We start from the raw sequence: 13,359 nt of genomic DNA, 5'->3' as shown, positions 1-13,359 counted from the left end.
AAAAATACCTCCCTGGAAAAGAGTCAAGGCCAGATAATCACCTTCGATAAAAAGCCTGGTAAAAATATATATATAAATGATACAAGTATATTTCTTGTCTCACTTAAGATGTTTACTTCAAAATTGAAACACATGTGAGTGATTTACCTTAGAATTACTCTGACTAAGAAGCAACWAAGCAGGGCTAAGCTTGAACCACTGTGTCTGGTATGAGAAGATACTGCATGTCACATCAATACTGTGAGAACGTTGTGCTGGAACCAGATGAACTGTTGGGATGGCACTTGGAGGAAGGGGAGAAATTGAAGCAGGATCACATCTGAATTTAAATTTGTGTATTTGGGCAGTTCTGGGACTTAAACTCATGACATATCTGGTACGCTTACTAATATGCTTCTGTACACACACTTAAATGTATCATTATTAAATCCAGCTTACAGCAGTGCACATACATGCCATGTATGTCATTATTAAACGCAGTTTATAGCTGCAACAACTAAAAAATACAAAGATTTCATCTCTTTGGGATACACAATTCAGGAGGGTGGAGTGAAATGTTTAGGGCATATTGTAGTAGGACAGCTTTGTTTTACCCTATCGGTTGTTATCAGAGTGCTGCACTTGTTTTGCTTTTTAAGGCTTTAATGAGAATTAGGTGTGGTTTGTAGCTAACTTCTCCCATTACACCATGGATGTTCCAGTACATCTGCACCTGACTGATTCTGTATTTCTATCATTTTGAAAGTTGGTCGTAAAAATCTGTCTTTTTTTGTTGTACTGGTATGAAAACTGCRAAAGAGGCTGTATAGATGTGTACATGATTTACAGATTACAGTAAGATGGGACCATTGAAGGAGAACCTTTAGAGTATATTTCTTCAACTTTTGACAAAGACAGATTTCTTCTTTTTCTAATGTGAAAGCATGTAGTTAAYGTAGGGGCTTCCCATCTACCACATGATTTAACATAACTCATGTGCTGCAGTATGCAATTAGAAGGGAGGTATAGCAAGTCATCTCAAGCTTAGAGAAGAACTGCAGAGATTACTTATTATTCCTTAAGGGCTAGTTTTGTTGTGGACTAGATGGCCTCACATCCCGTTAGCTTTTGTGCTTTGAGAACACTGAGGTAAATTACAATGTAATGGTATGTATGGTATACTTTCATAATTTTAAATAGAAACAATTGCATTCTCTTTATTGCTATAAGCAGTCATTTACAACCTGGACTTAAGCACTGAAATGGGAATGCAGTGTCGTGTAGCAGGTGGGTTGGTTTGTTTTGCACATTCAGCCTCAAACCTCTCCAGACTCYATTAAGTGTACAGAAAGAAGCCTTAAATGAGTACTGCGGCCAAATGTTCTGCTGAAAGGCAGGAGGGAGTCAAAGAGGTGACTCCATGTTTTGAAAAGCTGAAATAGTGAGATTTTACCTGGTCATTTAATATATGTTCATTTTTACAATTAACCTGACATTGATTTACCTGTGCTTACCTGTTGTTCTAATTTTGGRAATATTCCAGGGACAATCTTTCTTAAACACATAATAATCAAGATTTTTCAAGTGCAGGYGTGTCCAAGCAATGCATGGTTGAGGTTATCCAACTCCTAGCAAAAAAAGTTCTTGCTGGCTTCTGTGGGAGGAGAAGCTGGTCCCTTCTGCGAGCTGTAGGAATAGAGGTTCTYCCTTCCTTCCAGGAGGTGCCAACTGCACCAGGAGCCCCCACTACACCTTGTAAGGACGGAAAGCTATCCAGGTCCAGAAACCAGCGCACTCTTTTCTAGATAACGCTGATGGACTATTTGCTTGCTTTCACAGGTGCCAAAACCAAGGAGGGCGTAGTGCATAGTGTGACTTCAGGTAAGAGCAAAAACCTGAGAGAGATGTGGAAGGCGATAGTGTATTGTTGAACCTCTTGATAAGGCCATAACTCCTGCCAAATGGGAGGCCTTTTGGAGGCAGCACTGTCCACGTGGCCTTTGTTTGATGAATGAAAGTTGCTTGCCAGGAGCAGTGGGTCAGGGTCTGGCACTTGCAGTGCATGTGGATGGGAGAAAATATTTAATCAGAGGAGCAGATCAAAAGAAATCTAACAAATGTTATTGGCAGGCTCTACTGATTGACAGTGATTTAGACATCTCATAAAGTCAAGAGTTCAGTCCAGAATGCAGAGAGGTTTTACTTGCATCATTTCCTGTTGGGCCAAAGCCTTAGTTTTCAGGAGCCTCCTGTCAGCCTGTCACAGAGTCAGGGACCCTACAGGACCAGCCTAGGATCCACAAGCTCCAAGGCTGGTCCACCACACGGACTGCCCTGAACAGATATGAATGGATCCCTTCCCTAGGAAATTTCATGACTGATTTTTTTTTCTGCCCAGATCTATTAACTTATATAGAAGGGACACATAGCAGGTACTTGGGGGGAGGCCACACAGAGTCTACATTGCAAAATGCTTTATTTGCACAGTTGTCTCTTAGTCCCTTGCACTGAGTTTTTCAGTTGCCCATGAAGACTGACAGGCTGCAGTGTCTGCGTTCCCCTGGACAGCATTTTGAGTGAGAYGAAACCGTCACATACATGATCTAAATTCAGATGTGCTGTCACATAGAAAATCCAAATAAGGACTATACCTGAGCCAATTTATTCTTAGTTTGGTGCAATCATTATATTGTCCCAGATTTGGCAGCCTGTTGGCAATACTGAGTTCATTGACTTTCTCTCGTTGAAATCCTAGTTGCTGAGAAGACCAAAGAGCAGGCCAATGTTGTGGGAGAAGCTGTAGTAGCCAGCGTGAACACAGTGGCAAACAAGACTGTAGAAGGAGCAGAGACCATTGTGGCCACTACAGGAGTTATAAAAAAGGTAAGTTTGTTTCTTCAGCAGCCTGTAGAAAAGTCTTGCTTGTATTACACATCTTAAAATATTTGGAAATGTTTACAGTTGATGGTTTCAACAATATCTGTTAATATATAATGTTTAATGTACTTTTAATATATAATGCTTTTAATTGTAGTTGTTATTAACAGCTGTTAAAGGTAATAGCACTGTCTCCTGCCATACTCTGTGTAGATATAGCAGTAAATGAAACTGTTCAGAAGCAGTCTGATACTCTTAAGCACCAAAGACAAAGGAGAGAAAATACAATATACTTGGAGTTACTTTAAACTTTAAAATTCTGAGAGGTCTTAAAACATTAGTTGGGTTTTTTTGTTTGTTTGTTTGTTTGTTTTTTTGCTATAAAATTTGGTTTACATCTGACTCCAGATGTGAACTTCCTCAAAGTGTAAAGGAGTGCATGCCCTTACAAACATCAAGACAAGTTTGTATCAAGATCTTAAAGATTAGTATTTTTATTTGGAGGACACTGTCCTTTGTGTTATAGCAATTTTTCAGGACAGACAGGTTTTTTTAATTTTAAAACAAATTTATCTTTTTCCTGTTCTTTTTTAATGTAAAAAAGCAAGGTTTTCATGGACTTGAGTAGAAGTAAGAAAAACTGAAGTGAAAAGTCTGGCAGGAGACAAAGCGCCAGAATGTATTGGGATATGAAAAAAAAGGGGAGGGGATGTCAGTGGTTATATTCCCACCTAGTCAGCATCTTTACAACAGAGCGCTTTGAGGTGTATTTTGAAATTTCATATTTACCACCTATCCTCTCTACTAATTTCCATCCCCTGGAATGGAAATGCAGATGTATTTCCCTACCAGGACCATCAGTTTTGTCAGCAGTAGGTGGCAGCATTAATTCAGACACCTCGGTTTGGCTCAGAAGAGTGTGGTCCCATAGGAGACTCCAAAAAGTCTAATCTTGTGTTCTAATTGGGCTGATTTTGACAACAACCAAGTGTCTTTTGATAAAGGCCATGTGACCCAAATAAAGCATTGATTAAGCCAGAATTAAATCTTCTGTCCTCAAATATAATGTGGTGAACTGAGTTGGTTCAACTTAGTGGATGAAGGGCATGTAGAGGAGCAGAACGATTCCTTGGCTGAAAGCAAAATTGACCATTAGCCAAGGTATTTTCACCATATGCTAGTAAATAGCAACCATTTGTACTGTACATGAGGCTATTCTAGAGGCAAATATTTGGCAGTTCTTTGGTAAACTTGTTTTTGCTCCGCATCTTTAGAGGGTCATAGTCAATAGAGCTGATAGTGACGTGAGCTGGATTAGTCACAAAACCCAAACCCGGAATGAAAGCGAAGTGAGGCTGGCCAAAATTGTTTAATTGTTCAGACAGTTGGCTGATGAATTTCCTGACCTAACAGTAAACACATTGTGATGTGAAACAAAACTTCTACACACCGTATAAATCCTGAGAGAATGGTCTAACAAAGCAGGAGAACAGCAGCTATGAGTGACGCAAAATGTCCTCTTGAAAACATGTAAAAAGGGCAGATATAGAAGATCTGCTAAGCCCTTGGGATAAGATTAATCTTTATTGCCATAGGGAAGGACAGTTGGTTTGCAGGAGTGCAAACAGTGATTTCTCATTCAGTGGGGATAGACTACCCTCTTGTACCTTTTGACTGACCAGCTCAGGGGTAGTCTCTCCAGGAAAGCTGGGAATTTGCTGATGGTATGAACCCATCACCCATAAACTGAACCATCCCCACTTTGGTCACGGACTGAGCAGCAGCAATGTGCTTTCCTTTTAGTTATAAATTAAAGCCCCTGCTCTTTAGCTTTGATCAGCTAAAGCTTAGCAGTGTTAATTTTGCACCTCTAGCTGATTTGCTCTATCTATTTCTATCCTGCTGCAGAGAGTCCCATAGAAAATCAGCTATTCCTTCATCCTAGTAATGGTTCTGGATTATGCATACTGCAGGCAATTCACAGAAGCTATGAGTTTTCTAGAGGGTTACAGGATTAAGCATCTGAACTGTCATTCTGACATCTTCTGTTTAATGTCATCCCACTTAAAATTAAAATGGGGACTGGTCAAGAAGGAAAAAAATGTGGGATGTGTGATAGGTCAAATGGCAGACATAGGAATGAGGGAGCTAGGAAACTGTAATGGCAGAGATGGGCAGCAGACTGAAAAACAGGAGGAGAAAAACAAAGCAAAAGAAGTCACAGGAGAAGATAGTTCAGGAAAAACATTTCTGTCAGTGAGAGAGGGGGGCCATCTGCCCTAGCATTATAGTTTAGGTCAGGAGTACAAATCTTCCAGTCATCCTCACTCGCCATACTTCGATTCACGACAGAGTGGTCTCAAAATGTGTGAACTGGATTCCTTCTGGGTGGCACCAAAGCAGATGACTTGCTCCAAGCGCCTGCCTAATACATCCCCTCTGCTCAGGGGATAGTGTCCGTGGCACCAGGGCCGGTCGGCAGGGAGAGTCCTAAAGGAGTAATGCTGTGCCACTTCTCAGCACCAGCTGCTTCCTCTCCAGATCCACTCCTGTTGTGCTGCACAATTTGTTAATGGACACACAGCCAGAGGCTGCCGATGGCAGTGTCTGGAGCTGTAGCACRTAGAGAGGCATGTTGGAAGTATACTGAGAAGACTGAAAAGGCATAGCGCTTACCTGTTTAAAAAAATAAATAGATGATATTAAACCCTTCCAATCCTACATAAGCTCTCCAACTTCCCTGAATTTCTTCCCTGAAGTTTGAGATAGTTGTTACATACAGTCCTGAGCCTTGTTTATGCTCCATCTGGTCGTCCTCCTTTTTAATTGCAAAGAGCAGTTGCTTAATTTCTGTTGTCAATTACTCGTAGTGTCGATCCCCTCCTGACTTTATAGAGGGGTTGTTCAAAGTGCTGGGGCATCTTGTAAATACATGGTGAACAGGGAGCAGTGCTACAGAAGGACCTGGATCTGGGTATTAGAATGTCGTAGGAGGCATGTTCTCAGCTTGCTGTTCCTAGTATTAATATCAATTACAGAGAGCTTGTTGACATTTAATCTGTGTGTTTGACAGCGGATATCAGTGAAAGATGTATACTAGCAATGAGCAGAGAACTTTAAAGATTCTGRATTAAATTTTGCTCTGGGCTTACAGCTATGGGGTGATTGAGCTACATGAGTATAGCAAATAGCGATTTTGGCCTATGAGAGTGTTGTAGCATTGTGATAATTCAGCTTTCCACTTAAGATGACAGATATGGRAACAGGTATACACATAGGGCAGTTGTCACCCTGCTGGACAAGCCCCTTCTGCTCCCTGCTCTCCTCAGTGAGAGCACTCCGATACGGGCAGAAGAAAATGCAATTGAAATAGCTCTGCACTAAAAGAGGGRTGCCAGGCACCAGATGTGCACGGCCTTGATTAGCACTGGCATCGCTTGGTAGAACTTTGTCATTGGCTAACTGAGTACAAGAAATAATTGACTGTTTTAAAGGAGGTTTTAAGCACTAAGTAAAAATACATAAATTAAAAGCTAATAAACCCTCCATGTTTTTTCCACTATACAAAGAATGATAACTATCAGTAGTGTTTGATCTGTAGCTCTACATGCATCTCAGTCACTGGAGTGGACATTAAGTAATTTCAGTGAGATAACCACACATTAAATATCCCTGTCTTAGAATAGGATTAATTTTTCATCTACATGACACAGCATAAAGTTTGCTGCATTGCAGACACCAYGTGGTAGGGAAGAAGTGTGTGTGCATGCACACACACACGCACGCRCACACACACTAAATGCACCTCAGGGACTAGAGGAATTTTCCAAGTAGCTGATACTCCTCTATAATTATTCTTCTCTTGCCCTCCACCTAGATCTTCCATTTAGATCCATTTGTCCTGTCAGTTTTTATATGATTTAGTTGTCAGTCACAGTTCTGTCATTTTAAATTAATTTTGATCTTTTTTTATTTCATACAATTAATTATTTCAGCAGTTTTCAGTTATCTGAAATGACCTCATCATTTCTATGCATGTGCACTGTACCARTAGTTTAGRTTATCATTTTCATAACAACTGCATATTTGGAATATGAACCATTCCTATACATGGTCTTAATTCTATTCGCTTAAACTGTGTGATTCCACTAATATTAACAGTTGCGCTGAAGGAGTTAAAGGCAGAAATTAATGAAGCACCTACTTAGTTTAAGATTGTTTTGGTAGRGTGAGTGCAACTAGGACAGAGCACCCAAGGGCACCTGAGATGCCACAGAGAGCAAAATTGCTAAGCCTCTGCACCAAGGGAGACACCCAGCAGGAGGAACAGGAAAATCAACAGCTTAGACACATGAGGATTAAGTAGAAAAAATAGCTGAAACTCTTCTTCGTTATACTTAAGCTTCATTATACTCAACAGTGACACCTCCCTGAGACACAGAGAAGACAGTGAAACCAGCCTGGATGGGCTACTTTGCACCTAGTCACATTTTCTATGCTGCTTTCTTATTCTCATTAATATATCCAGGTACACGCTTGTCATCTCACAGTGTCAGGTGATGTGCAGAACAGCTGAGTTAGCGTCACTGGTGGAGCTTTAAACTTAACAAGACACAGTGTGCATTTCATGGCTAAAGGCTGCACGCCGGTAATCCTGCACTCGTGTGAGCCGTAAGGTACTCGGCAAGAGTCCGTCTGCAGGCTGGGTTAGAATGGAAAACTACACCAAGAGTTTGCCTTAGGAAACTGATTTGTGCAATAAGACAGCAAATGTGCACACCCATCTGTGTGTCTTGTGCAGGTGGCCCTGCTCACCTTAAATGCTGGCAGGGCTTCGTTGGAGCTGTCTGCGYCACTTAGGGTGCATTCAGCCTGAACCCATCTGGCACTGCACACCCACAGGGCCTGTGAGGCTGCCTGAGGGCTTACAAGGGAGTGGTTTGGGGGTGCTGCCAATTGCTTTTGCTTCAACACCCAAAGGCAAGAGCACTGTAGTGAGCTGAGCCTTTCTTTGCCTTTTGCAATTGATATCCCATTGTGGACTGTTAAATTTGTAGCAGGTTGCCAGTGCACCACTGTTTAAAGAGCCTTAAAGCAAAAAGAAAGCTTGCTCACCACAGAATTTGTTGCCTTTCTGGTAACAGCTATATTCCAGCATCAGCATGCTTTCTCTGTTAGAGGAGGAAGAGAATCTCAATAAGGTATTTGCCTCAGGTGTTTTTAGGATGGAGAAAAAAAAGCATTGTTTTATAACATAACCCCTGGTTGCAACACAACTTTCTATAAGAACATTTCATCCCTCTTGATTAGATGAACACCACTGAAATGAATGGCAGAGTTCTTACTGTCCCCATGAAAGGCTGGATTTTTACCTTTACTTTCTTGCACAGCATCATGCTGCTTATTACTGGTATAGCTGGGGTTGCTATCCAGCAGTTTCTGGCTCTTCAAAACAAAGACCCTTAGCGTATGTGGTCAACTTGTGTGTGTGGTTTTACCAGGTTGTTAGCGTAATCCCCACCCAGCTAATGCCCAGATGAAGAATGCAGCCTTCCCTCATCTCCTGTTCGCTATTCTGGGCATGTGTGTGAGAGGGAAGCGTGTGAGAAAAGGGCTGTGAGATGAAAACCTTAACACAACCTGACAGCTCTTCATCCTGTGATTGTGTTGGTTCCTGCCATGGTACTTTAGGAAAACTCTCAAGAAACTCGGTTCCTTCCTTTTCTAAAAATGGATGGATGAGTCATTTTTATCCCTCTGTAGTGCAGTCCTAGCAGACAGTGCGTTTTAAGAGATAGAGGGAGCAGCACAGTACTGAACAGGGACTCTTCAACTCCCCCATTGCACTCAGATGAAGTGTCCTGAGGGAGGGATCCCATTTTCTTTGAACTGTCTATGAATCTGTCTGGGGTAAGCTCCCCTCTCCAGAGAAGAGTAGGTGGTTGTTTCCTTTCAGAAAGATTGGACTGCAAAGCTCTATGCACTGTCCTGGTCCTTGTCACAGGAACTGCCTCCCAGTTTTCCTAAGGCAACTCAGCCCCTTGGGCTGTYGCCTTTGCTTCACCTCCACAGTTTCACATGGCAGCTGTTAACCCTCCAAAAAGCTGCAAAGTGCCTCCTGTTGCAGCTGTTGCCACTGACTTATGCTGCAGGAATCTGCATTTTCTTTTCTTTCACCATAACAGTCTATAAACTCTTCAAAAATGTTTAAAATACAGTTTAAGGTTATTTATCTGCTTTGACATAATGTGCACTGTTAAGCTGTGAAGTGTAGTGCTGTTCATTTTTATACTGTACCATATGGCTGAAAAGCGCTTTAAATCACAGAGCGGTGATCAGCCTCTCTAAATTTGCTCTTGGAGTGAGAAGCATACATTAGCCATTTCTGGCATTTTGTGTGAGCTACTTGGGTCAAAAGCTCACTTGGGTTAAAGTGCCTCTGTTGGGATGTGCAATCCAACAGCAGCTAATGATCCAGCATGTTCATTTCTGGTGTACGCACAGCTGTTTTAATGGTTGCCTTTTGAATAGAGGAGACTTATATCAATATCAGTCTATGGATTGGGACRATTCCTGCACGTTATTGCTGTCGCTGCTTATTATGCCTCACTGTCATTTTTAACATCAAGTTTCTCAGGGACTTCTGGATGCTCCAATTCAGTTACTTTCCTACATGTRAGGACGGCAGCAGGACAGAGCTCTGGATGTGATTCTCAGTGGCCATTCTTTGCTGACGACAGTAGAGCTCACTTACGAAAGGCCATAGCGACGTGATTCCACAGAACCGTGACGGCTCCCAGGCAGCCTTAGGTCCCTGCTAGGCTGGGGAATTTGAGACCAGATATTGATCTCCATCCTGCACATAATTTGATGTCATTAGATTACCTAGGCTTACTTAACATGGATCAGACTGTTAATAGCAGTAGTCATTCCAGCCAACAATGCCATGCAAGTTAGGAGCATATTTTTTTAGGGAAAAAGAAATCACACTGTTTTTCATACAGAGACATCACCAATACATAAGCTAATTAGCTCTCAGCAGAGAGGTAAGGAGAACGCCTGAAGCTACAACAGAAACCATTACTGGACCAAAGCAGGTGTTTAGGCAATTTTATTTCTCGATGGATTGATCTATTACTGTAATTTGCATAGAGAGCAGCAAATCTATAGTAGGACAAATAGACTGCAAACCACTTTCCTAGTTCCCCTTCCTATTAAAAATGAAGTCCAATTAGGAATTTAAATTCTCATGGAATCTAGCTTATATTTATATATTTGAGTGTTTGTGATATATGCCTGTTTTTGTCCTATTTGTTTGATGTCATTTCTTCCCAGTTCTTCTTCAGTTTTGTTGTCCTGCTGATGAAGAGTTTTGATTGGACAGGAAACTAAGGACACATGTGAAAATGAAGAGTATTTAGTAAGGTTTTCATCCAGGTTCTGTCCTAAAAAGCTCTTCTACCTCGCCCTTTTAACAATGCATATTCACCATTGAAGAGCAGACGAAAATATTTGTAGTTGTACAGCTGGACTCCGTCTGTTTGTGGCATGAAGCATTACTGAGGAATCATAGAGCCTGAGGATGTTGAAGGAAGCTCCCTTCTTTTCACAGAATCATAGAATTTCCTTCCCCTCCCCTCCAAAGATCTATGAGACCCATGCAGGTTTCACGTATTTTTTTCATTAGATATTTCTTTACGGAGTCTCCTAATGTCAAAACGGTGCACGTATGATTTCTCACAGATTAAAGTAATCTCCCCATAAATCTCGGATAGAGTTCTCCAAAACACACTGAGCGTAAAATTCTTTTTATAGTAGATTTTACCTGAACAATTGATTTGCACTGTTAGCAGTGGCACTAGGAAAGGGGTAGCTCCATGCTTCCGAAGTATTGAAATTCAAATGATATGTCTGCATTCTATTCAAAATCAAGTTTTCCCTTCATATAATCTATATCTCTCATCCTCCTTTTGTGGTGGCCTGATTTTATATGGGAAATCGGATTAAAAATTAAGGGATGCTGCTGGGCATGTGGGCTTAAAGGGAAGAGAGAAGGCTAGTAATACTATTTGCATTTCCTCATATGCTGGGGATGAACTCTAGAGGTCTTGCTACTTCTGCTTCCTCCTGGTCTCACAGATGACCCCAGATTCCGTAAAGGTTCATTTTTGCTTATCTGCATCCAGTGTGCATATCCAGCATATGTCTTCTCTGCCTATGTGAAAAAAACATGTTTAAAGTAATTGCCTGGTAGTAAATAATGCATTTTTTCTCTTTTTCGTTGAATAACACAGTAGCTAAAAGATGTGGGGAAGCAGCTAAAAGAGCTCAAGGTGCTTATGAAAATGCTTGGACTTTAAATACAAATGAAAACTTATCCTTTGATAGTGAAATTTTATTTGAGGCATGACATTAAAACCACTATGATATTGCTGTATATGAAATTAGTATTAGTCTGTGAAATTAGTGCTTACTGCAAAGAACATAAAGTGTTGAAAGGCTATGTATAATCTACCTTACTTCGGGTAAAATAAAATTTATTTATTCCTCCTAAGTTTCTGCACTCTGAAAGAGTCAAAATTCCGTTTGGACTGGGTAATGCAAAAGAAAATTTCAAAGAAAGAACTAGTTCTCCATATGAAAAAGAGGAACCTAAAAGAAGGTATAAGAAACTGAATTGCACTTTTATAAACATTTGCTCTAACCAACTGCACAAAAAAATTGATTCAGAGCAATATTTACCATGTATTATACCTGCTATTTTAGTTGCATATGTAATGTTCAAACCCATTTTGCATGGTCTACGCAAGTATCCTGTCTAAGATTAGGGCCATGACTCTGCCTGTGATTGTAAGGTCAACCTTATCCCTTGTGACTTGGCAGGAGGATCTGGCTCAGCCACAGCAGCCTGAGCAGCCGGGGGTGGCAGAAGAAGCGGTGCAAGGCACAGAAGGCAGCGGAGAGGTAAGGTGAAGCCACAGCCTGGATGTCCCTCAGTCATGAAGGTAGCCCGTGGTCTTTTTTGTGTTCATGTTTTTTCCTAGAAAAAAAAAAATTCCCTCTGCTTTCTGTACATTGGAGATTTGAGATCTGCTGCCCATAAAGCCAGAGTATTGCCATTTTTGTTAATTGTCTGACAAAATCTGAGCCCGGGGATTCTCAGGGTTTTGCCACTTCCCTTTTTAGGTCTAAGAGGTTGCCATGAGCAAGAGATGTGCCAGATTCTAACCTGCTGTTTGGTTTTGGCTGATTTTGAAGTGTAAACGGTCACATTCGTGTTCTCTCTCTTTCTCTCTCTCTTTTTTTTAATCATCACTTGAAATAGTTTTTCTTTCAGAAGAGCTAACACAAGTTAGATTTTTCTATATTTAAATTAGTTTAATTTTTTGCTTTTTTTCTAGCTGCAATATCCTTTTAAAACCCTGAGTTGAGTGTCAGTCTCTGGGCCAGTTTCAGCTTTTGAATGAGGAAGGTAGAATCCTCTTTGCCCAGCATGGACATTTTGAATAGACAAACATTTCTCAAGCAGACCTTTGGCTGCTTGCTTTGCAGCACCCCTCACTAATGTGAGCACCCATACTCCTCAGTTTGCAGCCTCTCTGAAACTCGGGTTGCATTTTCAGTACCTAGAGCTTCCAAAAGGCTTACTACCCTCTGCCAGCCATAGCCTCTCGTGTGCCAGTGCTGGCACGTGTGTGTCTGGAAAACGCACACTACTGATCTCATGGCTGCACAAGTGCAATATCAGGGTGTGTGTCTGGTAGGGAGAATCGCATGGCAGCAGAAAGCAGGATGCTCCTGTTGACAGCAGTTCATCTCAGTTAGTTCCGCTTAACACACTGAAATCACACCCTCATTTTCACTAGAGACCTGTGTTAGACTAGATAAATGTCTGATTCCCAGAGGGAAATGATAATTCATCAGTTTTCTGCACAATGTACAGTCTTTATTGTTATGCTGTTGTTTATGATTTTTAATGTGGTGACTGCCATTGTTTTTTTTCCTGATATAATTTTATATATATTTTCCACTGAAAATATTCATCTATTTTCTTGCCTTTCTCTTTTCATAGGGTGGAATTGAAGGCAATTAGTCAACCTGGGGACTTCTAGCTCAAGAGAGAGAATTCCAGGAGCATATATGGAAATACTAGCTTGACACCACAACAGGAGAACCCTGATACCCGTAGACTAACTGCATTCAGCACTGTAGTCTTTCACTTGCCTCATAAACCAATCACACAATAAATGTAAGTCAGACTCCTGCAATGGTTTACTATGGTATGTGTCTCCCTAACCACGTCCTTTGTGGCTTCCTGACCCACTGGCTTTGAGTGCTGTGATGCTCCAGTGGTTGGACACACTGATCAATGTCTCATGTCCATCAGCACATGGAATCTCTAGATATCATGGAAATATTCTTTTTTAACTAATAAAAAAATATTTGAACAAATTTTTGTCAGTTTTGTTTGCACATTTTAGACTTTAATCCTTCCAAACTGAT

The 13,359-nt window shown here is 41.0% G+C and overlaps 1 protein-coding gene across 9 annotated transcripts in view; it reads left to right on the top strand.

Annotated features, from left to right (window-relative positions):
* The window catches only part of SNCG (synuclein gamma), a 32,750-nt gene that overhangs the window by 18,122 nt on the left and 1,269 nt on the right, over window positions 1–13,359 (top strand). For 8 of the 9 annotated variants that reach the window (XM_085323714.1, XM_085323713.1, XM_085323712.1 and 5 more), the window contains 4 exons: window positions 1,819–1,860; window positions 2,735–2,862; window positions 11,740–11,820; window positions 12,929–13,124. In XM_085323714.1, coding sequence (XP_085179840.1) covers window positions 1,819–1,860; window positions 2,735–2,862; window positions 11,740–11,820; window positions 12,929–12,949 — 272 coding nt within the window. In that variant the 3' untranslated portion in view covers window positions 12,950–13,124. Of the gene's footprint in view, window positions 1–1,818; window positions 1,861–2,734; window positions 2,863–11,739; window positions 11,821–12,928; window positions 13,125–13,359 lie in introns of those variants that run through there. The other variant, XR_014898085.1, reaches the window with a different exon arrangement.

The sequence above is a fragment of the Rhea americana genome, unplaced genomic scaffold (assembly GCF_003343005.1).
Source record: "Rhea americana isolate MKP2758 unplaced genomic scaffold, rheAme1 scaffold_86, whole genome shotgun sequence".
Classification (NCBI taxonomy): domain Eukaryota; kingdom Metazoa; phylum Chordata; class Aves; order Rheiformes; family Rheidae; genus Rhea; species Rhea americana.
The sequence above is the reverse complement of the archived record's forward strand: the minus strand, read 5'-3'. Positions and strand labels throughout refer to the sequence as shown.